The sequence below is a fragment of the Aedes albopictus genome, chromosome 2 (genome assembly GCF_035046485.1).
Source record: "Aedes albopictus strain Foshan chromosome 2, AalbF5, whole genome shotgun sequence".
Classification (NCBI taxonomy): domain Eukaryota; kingdom Metazoa; phylum Arthropoda; class Insecta; order Diptera; family Culicidae; genus Aedes; species Aedes albopictus.
In genome coordinates, this window is record NC_085137.1 from 483,717,940 (window position 1) to 483,728,604 (window position 10,665).

Below are 10,665 nucleotides of genomic sequence, written 5' to 3' on the forward strand. Positions count from 1 at the left end.
ACGCGCGACGATCTAGAACGATCTTTATTGCCTTACGATAGGTTGGCTGCTAAGTGCCGGTTGTTTTGCTGGCTATCTATTGTGCGTAATGCTTATCTGTGTTATCAATGTATACAAAGTTTGTGTTGTATGAGTGTTCAAGCTGTTCATAGTGATGATCGAATTTGTGTCTTTTTTGTATAACAGTTTTTAACTAGGACTAAGTTTTAATTTGTTTGTGTTTTAGTTTAAGTAGCAATTCAAATTTACCTTAATCAACTAATAAGCCAACATTACCGGCCCCCTTGAACTAGCTTCAACGAATCCATTTTACAATTTTTAATTCTTAAATCTACTAATTCAAAACCTCTCTGGAGCCACCATCTGGCATTGTAGATCTCGTAACTCGGCGATCCAGGTCATCCGTGGGTAACGGACATACACGATTCACCGCCCGCTTGTACACTCCAGTCGCCGTCTTTACCGTTACAACACGCACAACTCCGTCTGGACCGGGGTGTAGGCCAGTGATTCTTGCCAATGGCCAACATAGTGGAGGCATGTTATCCTCGCGTAGAACGACGATGCTGCCGATTTGGAAAAAGTTAACCGGCAGGCTTTTCGTTGTCATTTGCAGCTGTGTCAAATACTGCTTGCTCCACCGTTGCCAATAGCACTGGAACATTTGCTGTATTTGCTGGTAGTGGTCAAGGCGGTTTGTGGGAATTGATATTAGATTGGGCTCAGGAATTGCTTTCATGACGGAGCCTATCAAAAAATGTGCGGGGGTTAGCGCTTCAAATTCAGTGGGGTCGTCTGATAGCGGAGAGAGAGGTCGTGAGTTCAAAGCAGCAGTAATTTGAACCAAAACGGTGGCGAAGTTGTCGTAACTCAACTGCTTAAGGCCGATATCTTCTTTGAGCGAGGTTTTTACAGAGCGTACGGCGGCTTCCCATAATCCTCCAAAGTTGGGAGCACGTGGGGGAATAAACTGCCATTTGATTCCTTGCTGCGCCAGCTCGTTGCTAATGGTGGTGAGACTGTTCGGGTTATTCAGCATGTCGTAGAGAGATTTGAGTTCGTTGCAAGCCCCCGAGAAGTTCTTGGCATTATCCGAGTGTATTTCGGCAGGGACTCCTCGATAACCGATGAACCTTCTTAATACAGAGAGAAAGGCAGCGGTAGATAGGTCGCCCGCGATTTCAAGGTGCATCGCCTTTGTTGTGAAACAAACAAATACTGCAATGTAAACCTTTTGAGGAGCTGCATTTCGACGTGACGGTCTCAAGTAGAATGGCCCACAATAATCTACACCGGTTATCAAGAATGGTCGTCCAGGGCGAACACGACTGGCCGGTAGCTGTCCCATTGGCTGTTGAATCGGAATTGGGTTGGCTCAAAAGCATTGAACACATTTCCGAAGTACAGTGTTGACGACGCGCTTGCCATGTATGGGCCAAAACTCCTGTCGTATTTCGGACAACGTGAGTTGGGGTCCGCTATGGAAATTTTGACAATGGAAGAAGCGGATAACCAAATCCGTGAAGGGATGATTATTCGGTAGAACAGCAGGATGTTTAACTGTGTAGGCTTCTTGTGACAAGCGTAGACGCCCTCCAACTCGGAGGACACCGTCGACATCTAGAAATGGGTAGAGTCTTTTCAAGCTGGATTTGTTGTCGACTCGCTGATATTGCTGCAGTGTTTTAAGTTCGTCCGGAAATCTTTCACTCTGGGCAATCCGCGTCAACACCATTTTTGCAGCCTGTAATTCTTCAGGATCCAGAGTTGCTGAACGTTTTCTGTTGTTTGGGTTTCGACAGTTGTACGCAAACCTGCGACAGTATGAAACGATCCTAAGCAATGACAGCAAGGAAGAGCGAAGACTGAACAGTTCATTGGGAGCACTGTAACTTTATGAACAGTTTTGCGAACTTCTAACTGTTCTTCGTGATGATTGTAGTCCTCGGCTGCACTGGGCCAGGTATCTTCACTATTACGCAGCCATGGAGGTCCTTGTTTCCACAACTGACTATTCAGAAATTCCTCGATCGCCATTCCGCGGGACACTAGGTCAGCTGGATTTTCTTTCCCTGACACATGTCTCCAAGAATGTGCATGTGTGTTAGTCTGAATCGTCGATACTCTGTTGGCCACGAAGGTCTGCCATGAGTTTGGTGGAGCTCGTAGCCAGTGTAAGACAATTGTACTGTCAGTCCAGAAAATCGAGCGGACGTTTTCCAAAGACAGGGCTTTGATTACCTTCGAATGCAATATGGCTGCTTCCTTGGCAGCGCAAAGCTCAAGTCGTGGCAGCGTCAGTCTCTTCAGTGGAGCGACGCGAGATTTCGATGCGATGAGTTCAATCCGAACATTTCCAGCTTCATTGGTCGTTCGCACGTATAAACACGCACCGTAAGCCAATGTGGAAGCGTCAGCGAAACAATGAAATTGGACATCTATCCAATTTGAAACTAATGCAAATCGGCTAATACGCAGCTCGGAAATTTTATCCAGATGAGAATAGAACGCCTTCCACTTTCTCTCTATGTCCGCTGGAACTGGCGCATCCCATCCAGAGTTGAGTAATGCGAGCTCTTGCATCTGCATTTTAGCTACTATAATCACTGGTGATATCAATCCCAGAGGATCGAAAAGTTTGGCAATAGACGAGAGAATGTTTCGTCTTGTCCAAACTTGCTCGCACTGTGGTGCGTCGAAAATAAATCGTAGTTGGTCCGTACCGGGTTCCCAAGTGATTCCCAGAGTTTTCACCTTTTCATCCGGGCTAATTTCGAAAGAAATCGACAAATTTGTTCCTAGTTGATCGGGGGGAATAGCTGCAAGGACTTCTGGACGATTAGAACACCATTTGCGTAGAGAAAATCCTCCTTTCTTCATAAGACAGTCGAGGTCCGTTTGAAGCTGAATGGCTTCGTCTATGCTGGGTGCTCCACCGATGTAGTCATCCACATAAAAATCGTACACGATAGCGTTAGCAGCCTCTGGGTATTCATTGCCTTCATCTACTGCGAGTTGATGCAGTGCACGTATAGCCAGGAACGATGAAGGTGTCAATCCGTATGTGACCGTTGATGATTCAAAAACCTTTACAGGTTCATCAGGAGAAAACCGAAAAAAGATGCGCTGCAATCCGGTATCGTCATTATGTACACGCACCTGTCTGTACATCTTCTCGACATCGCCAACTAGTGCCACTTCATGCTTCCGGAATCGCAGAAGAAGGCTGAGGAGCTCATCTTGAACCACAGGACCCTTTAGCAAAGCGTCGTTCAACGAGTAGCCGCTGTCCGTGCTGGCGGAGCCGTCGAAAACCACGCGAACTTTAGTTGTAGTACTGGATTCCTTAAGCACGGCATGGTGGGGCAAGTAATACTCTCTTTTCGGAATCGTTGCGCCTGTCTCCTTTAGAAGTTCCTCTTCAGTTACTTCCCTCATATGACCAAGAGTTAAGTATTCCTGCATAAATGCATTGTATTGTAGACGCATCTCTGGGTTCCGTTCTAACTGCTTCTCCAGGTTCCTGAACCTTGCTAACGCTACTGAACGAGAATCTTCTAGCATTTGATGGAAATTGACGTGTTTTGGTAATCGCACTACGTATCGGCCGTCCTCCGTGCGACTGAAAGTTCGAAGAAAATGATCTTCGCTGTCCTGCTCCTCTTTCGACCATGGTGGCCGATCCTCGTTGCTTTCAACCTCCCAAAATTTTTGCAGTTGTGTTTCCAAACAATCCGGAGTTGCCGCTACGCAGCAGGTAATTGTTTTGTTTGCTGTTTCTGAGACCTTCCCAGACACAATCCATCCGAATACTGAGTTGATCAGCATAGGCATTCCCGGTCCTAAAGACATTCGCTTCATTTCCCTTTCGAAGAAGAATCTGTAGAAGTGTTCCGCTCCAATCAAGAGATCGATTCTGTTGCTGGTATTGAAGTCTGGATCTGCCAGCTGAATGTCGTTTGGAAGCTTCCAGTGCGTTATCGACACGTGCGTCGATGGCAAATTTGAAGTAACCTTTTGCAGAACTAGAAATTCCATCCCCACTGAGAAGTCCTGAACCCGTGAGCTCACGGCAGTGCTTACCATGAATCTTGCTCGTGTTTCCGATTCACCGATGCCACTTATCGGTACGTTTATCGTCCGCCGTTTCAAATTCAGCATTCCAGCAAGTCGTTCGCTTATGATGTTGGCTTGAGATCCGTTGTCTAGCAATGCGCGAGCCAACTGTTTTCCTCCTTGCTGATCGCGTATGACCAATACCACCGTGGAGAGTAGAACACTTGAAATTTTGCCGAACTTGGTCCCTACGTTGTATGTTCCGACCGCGCCATGTTCGTCGTTCTCTCCTTCATCGTCTTCCGTCTCATTAGTAGCCAGGTTTGCAGAGATCGCCTTCTCGTTCCGTTTGCTCTCCGGCTTGCCGATCGGATAATCGTTTCTGTCGGACCCGCTACTACTCAAAGGAAACCCTGGATGAATCAGTGAATTGTGCCTCTTGCTGCAGTCCCGGCAGCTGAATTTTGAACTACAATCGCGTACCCAGTGGCCAGATTTTAGACAATTGCTGCATAATCGTTTGGCATTCACAAACTGCAACCTTTCCTTCAAAGTCATTTTAGTAAACTTGCCGCACCGTCCCAAGAAATGCGATTCCCCGCAACAAAAGCATGCAGAACCACCCCTTTCACCTTCCGTAGCCGAATGCACAATGACATTCTGTCGCCTAACTTCCACCTTTTGTGAGCTGCTCCTCACTTCGACGTTCGGTGAAACCGCTTCCAACACTCTTGTCCGCTTTTCTAAAAAACTCACTAAAATTGCGAACGTAGGATCCTTCGTTGACGCTGCATGGTCCTCCCAGAGCTGTAGCGTCTTCATGTCCAACTTAGAACACATCCAATGAACGATCATTGCTCCCCAATCGTCGGTCTTTTCTCCTAGCTGCTTCAAGATCTTCAACCGCTGTTCAAACTCATCCACTAACGCGTGAATGGCAGTTGACGACTCCTTCTCCACCTTTGGGTACTCCATTAGTGCCTGCAGATGCTGCTTCTTGAGCAGATACTCATTGGAGTACCGCTTCGTGATCGTGCTCCAAGCGATCGGATAGTTTTCATTGGTGAGCGTGAGCGATTCAATGAGCTTCGCTGCTTCCCCCTTCAGCGCAGATTTGAGGTAATGAAATTTTTGAACATCATTGAGCTCCCCAGACTCGTGGATCAGCGACGCGTACGTTGATTTGAAAGACAACCGCACCTTGTAGTCGCCATCGAACTCCGGTAGCGAAATCTGCGGTAAACGAACGCCAGTGTGAGCTCCCAATGCTTGACCGTTCCGTATTGTGTTGTTCAAATCCACCGCCGTATGTTCCGGTTCCAGTTTTGCCAGCAACGCAGCCCGTAACCGATAGTACAACCTTTCAAACTCTTCATAGGCCGTACTACAGTCTTCCTTGTAATTCCCTTCTACATCCAATTCCGCAATCTCTTCCTGAACCTCCTCAAACTCTTCAAATTTAGTTTCGATTTTATCCAGCCTCGACTGAACTTCCCCCGTATGGACATCCGGAACGAAACTACCCAGAAATAGCGCATGCCGCTTTAATGATGCGGCAATGCGCTCCCGCTTTTTGATTTTCTCTTTAATTTTCTTCTCCGTCATTTCCCACAACCACTACCAGCACAGCAAGTCGACGTACGATCGATGAGGACCGAGAATGAAAAAATGAAAACCGACCAAGAAGCACTGCTACTCTCCACGTGAGGCTTTTGGACAGGTACTCACCTGAGGCCTGTCTCTAATAGGCCTTGTAATCAAAATATGCAGCTTGCGCCGGCCCCCGTGCAGTAATATACCCTGATTCGATCGTCGTCGTACGTCGAGTTGAGGCTTCGCCAAAGATTTTGTATAGTGCAACTAGCAATGCAGACTGTGTTGCAGCAATATTTCTCAGACAATGGGAGACTCCAGTAACCGTGCGATATCCAAAAATAGGAAAGAAAATCCAAAATAGCACTGGCTTTAAGGTAACGGAAGTTTGGACAGGTACTAACCTGGTACCTGTCAACAACAGGCCTTGTATGTTTGTACAAAATGCGCCTCGAATCCAAATGTATTCCCAAATAACAGAAAGGGTTCGATATCACTGACCTCGGATGTAGATTGATAGACTCTCCTGAAGCGTGAGCCGTCTAGTCGCATTAGTTTCCCTTCGCAAAGTGTGACGTCACGGTGCAGCAGCTGAACCAAACCACGTACACCAGATGTAGAATACCGCTGCCGTCCAACTATCCACAGGAACTATCGAAGGTTGTGAACTCCTCCAAGCGTAGCCAACGACGATGTGTATCGGAAAAGGTTCGAAAATGGTACCATATAGCACCTTCTAAAGCAGATAAATGTAATGGACAGGCACTCACCTGAGGCCTGTCAACAATAGGCCTTGAATTCCAAAAAGTCTCCAATTCCGATATCCTGCTAATAGTCTATTTTGTACCAGCTTCCTTACCGGGCAATACACCGTTCGATGCAACCGAATCAATTAATGAATGCGCGCAACAGTTGTGTGTATACGAGCCTCGAATTCCGTCCAGTCGCGCAGCCTCCCCAGTATCGTTGTATCGTGCAGTGTAGCAACCAGCCGTCGTACGAGAACGAAACCAAAAAACAATCTAAAGAGCACCAGCGGGCTTAGGAGAGAATGTAGGAGAGCCACTCACCCGTGGCCTGGGCAATACAGGCCTTGTATGATAATTAATTACTGCAACAAATCTCTCCCTTGTCGCACGACAAGATGGTACAAATAGATGTACGGCGAGTACGACGGGAAGGATTACTTTGAATTCGGTAAACGGAACACAAATTCTATGCCCGTTAGCAACCGTTTAACTAGCAATCCGTTGCTCCAAGATGTCCTCTGACCAGCCTTTTATCCACAAGAACAGAACGAAATATGGCCTTTTCCAACCGATCCTGGTCACGGCACCATAAAATGTTGTTCGTTACTCCTGGTTCGTGGGTTGGTTTAGGCTCACAGACCCCGATTTCTTCTATCCAATGCAATCACTATTTGGCGAACTATTAGAAACTTGGCACTGGCACTTCTTCCTTGCGAGATTCACTACACAACCGTCTTTTTAGCACAGAAAATACACTTTATTTGGAAGCGATTAGAAATTAGCGACCCTTTTTATTGTTGAAACGCGCGACGATCTAGAACGATCTTTATTGCCTTACGATAGTTTGGCTACTAAGTGCCGGTTGTTTTGCTGGCTATCTATTGTGCGTAATGCTTATCTGTGTTATCAATGTATACAAAGTTTGTGTTGTATGAGTGTTCAAGCTGTTCATAGTGATGATCGAATTTGTGTCTTTTTTGTATAACAGTTTTTAACTAGGACTAAGTTTTAATTTGTTTGTGTTTTAGTTTAAGTAGCAATTCAAATTTACCTTAATCAACTAATAAGCCAACAATAAGCTAACTGTGTTATAAAGATGGACTGTCTTTCTGAGTTTTTTCACAACACGGAAGGCGATTGATACAAATAAGTACAACAATGTTGTTGTTCTGTAGAAAACTGATACTGTTCTAACCCTGAAAGATGATATAAGAAATAACTGGGGATAGTGTTGCTTTGCACATGTGGTAGTGTTCCTCAAAATTACTGATTTTTGAACTAGTAGTGAGCAGCACTGTTAATGGTCGTGACCGTCATGATGGCGATAAATTATAAAGACCTTTTCTACGTCACAGGACGAATTGAGTATTCCCTAGTATCATCATGTAATTTTGCAATGATCAAGTGTTATGATGGAAAATCTCATATTGTATTGAAATTAAAATAATCATCTGGTTCAAGCAAATTGAAACTGGTCATTGTATTTAACAGATAGAGCAGATGTGTATTCATGATTTAAAACTTGTTGTAACGAGTTAATACTGACGCATTCCAATACTTGTAGTAGGAGAGTTTTTAAGAACTTGGAAGAAACAGTTCTGAGTTTTTTTATTCAGCATCTTGAGCATAGTGAATGAACATTATAAGAGGCTGATTTATTATTATTTTTGTGGTTAGGAAAGCCCTAAATTTAAGAGCAAATTGTATAAAGATAATCATGACTTTGTTGTAGACATTCGCTATTGTTTGCAGAACGATTGGAAAGGTTGTTCTTTTCGTAGGCTTGTTCGTGCAGAGATTCACAAGAAAACCAAATATCTTGACAATGCCTGTTAGAAGAAAAGGGATTTTCACGAAATAGTCTACTTTATTTGTAAAAAAAATCTACTTCAGCATATAGGACAACTTGACGACTATTTTGGGCCAGGGTGTGAATGCCCTAATAAACCAACACCATACACGGACCGGTCCGTAATGTAGACGGTTTAACAATACCGCATACTGTTCGAATTGTATTCCGAATGTTGGGTTATGCACGTTTATGTTAGTTATCGTTTATGCGGGTGGTTATAAACAACAGATGATGATGACGGTTATGTATATGAATTGATTCAGGTTTGCATATGGAATTTATAAGATACGTTTCTGTTATGTATAATACTTCAATATGCCCGACTTATGCCAAAATTGATAAAATGAGTTATGTGTAGCTACTTCGCAGAATTGTATGCTACCGATCAAGCTACCGATTAGTGTCTTAAGCAAAATTAATGCTAGGAATGTAATGTATGTGAGATAGACGAGAGTATGACAGGTTTGGGGCAAGACACTGTGCGCACACTAAGATCAGCTCGGTATTTCTCCATCTTTTTATTTGCGGTTGTTTATTTTGCGGATATTCTGTAAATGAGTTATCGAGCTCAGCTAATGAACTGTTACTGATGCACGGTAAAATTCGTTACTGGTGAACGGTAAATACGATTACCGAGTGTACCGAGATAAATCTGCTGTTGAAAACTCAGTAAACAGATGGAAAAAATACTGAACTCAGTGAATAAATTACTGAGCTGGAACATCTGAATCTTAGTGTGTATACCTCTAGAGATACCTCAAGGAATTCCTCCCGGGCTTCCTCCAAGAATTCATCCAGGAATTCTTCGTCAAAGTGCTCCAGTGATTCTTCAAGGAAATCATCCAGGATTTCATCCAAGGATTTTCTCTAGAGATTTCTCAAGGAATTTCTCTAGAGATTCTCTAGGAATTCCCACAGGCATGTCTCCAGGAATGTCTCGAGAGGTTCCTCCTGCCATTTTCTAAGTAATTCCTCTAGGAAATGCTCTAGGGATTGCTCTACGATTTTTTCCGGGAATTCCTTTAGCAATACCTCCATGCCAGGAACTCCTCCAGGATTTCATTTAGGGACTCCTCCAGGAGTTTCTTCAGTAATTCCTCCGGAATAGGCTCCTAAAGCCCCATCTAGATTTTTGGTTTAAAGCACAAGATATAATGAATGAATTACTCTACCTACCGGATCTAAGCGCATCTGAAAGAGAATTAAATTTTTTTTCCAAAAAGTACTCGTTTGTTACTCTACGATGCGGAATTCGATATAAAAAGTGATAAAATGCATTTTGCCTATGCTGCGCCATGGCAAATTTTGGCAGAGCCACTCTTTTCTTATTCTGGATTTTATTCCTCATTCCTCTGGTTCTCATTCCTGCCACCAGAGAAAAAAGTGATCGTTAGCTTCCGTCAAATTCGCCTACAGAAAACCGCAAACAATTGGCTTTCAAGGGCAAAACAAAACATACTGTTACCCATCTTTGTTTCGGTAGTGCAAGTACCGAACTGATGATGTTTACCTTTTTTTACATAGGGTATGTGTTCCGTCAGTAATCTCACGCTCCCAAATTCATCCTATTCGAAAACAAGCTATTACGGCACCGATTGATTCCGTTCTTTTTGTTTTCATGCGTGCTCACTTCTAACAAAAAATACAAAAATATGAAACAAAACAAACAACGCTTCAATCCTTTGTTTTTCGTAGGATGAAAATGGGAGCCACATGCTTAATAAGGGAACCAATACCCTACCTATCAACATAATCTGTTGGGGGAATTATTTTATTTTTCCTACTTACAACCCACATCCGACAATTTTTTTTAAGTGGGAATGGTAGAACTTTCAATTCCCTCGGTCGCACGTACATTAGTTTTGCATTTTGTTCCACCATTTCCGTGAAAAATGAGATCCGGCTTGTGCAAGTGAGGAATTGAGGTTAGAATTGTAGGATATTCTAGCTTAGATTTGCTATCCACTTCGCCTGAACGATTTTCAGACCCAGAAATATCGTACTTCTAATTAGTTTTCACTGCCGTAAAAATACTGTTATGCTCAGAATAAACAGTTATACCTTCGGATCACACTCATTTACTCGTGAATCTCAATCTGACTGTAAAAATAATGAATTTCTTTCCAATGTTTTGAAACCCCGAACGAATTTGACATTGCTTTCGGGAAGCATCATCACGACGACGACAACACTCCCAAGCGGTCGAATCGTCGTTTTGGGGGCGAATATTGTGCGTTTAGCACTAAATTGATTTCCGAAAAAACTTCATCGACTTCCGCTGCCTTTCCTATGCGTTAAACATAACGTCGGAAGTAGTGCGCTGTATAGAAAACCAGATTTACTGTACAGCGCACTACTTCCGACGTTATGTTTAACGCATAGGAAAGGCAGCGGAAGTCGATGAAGTTTTTTCGG

The 10,665-nt window shown here is 43.8% G+C and overlaps 1 protein-coding gene across 1 annotated transcript; it reads right to left on the bottom strand.

Moving 5' to 3' along the window:
* Positions 1 to 334: 334 nt before the first annotated feature.
* On the bottom strand, positions 335 to 5,661 carry LOC134286956 (uncharacterized). Its single transcript, XM_062848666.1, has 2 exons — positions 1,922 to 5,661; positions 335 to 1,133 (listed from the first exon to the last, which is right to left on the bottom strand). Exons 1-2 carry the CDS (start codon positions 5,659 to 5,661, stop codon positions 335 to 337), a joined length of 4,539 nt encoding a protein of 1,512 aa, XP_062704650.1.
* Positions 5,662 to 10,665: the final 5,004 nt, after the last annotated feature.

Coding starts and splice junctions, on each gene's coding strand:
- LOC134286956 (XM_062848666.1), bottom strand. CDS start 5,661: ATGACGGAGAAGAAAATTAAAGAGAAAATCAAAAAGCGGGAGCGCATT. Junction 1,134..1,921: donor TACAATCATCACGAAGAACA/GTTAGAAGTTCG, acceptor TGTATTAAGAAG/GTTCATCGGTTATCGAGGAG.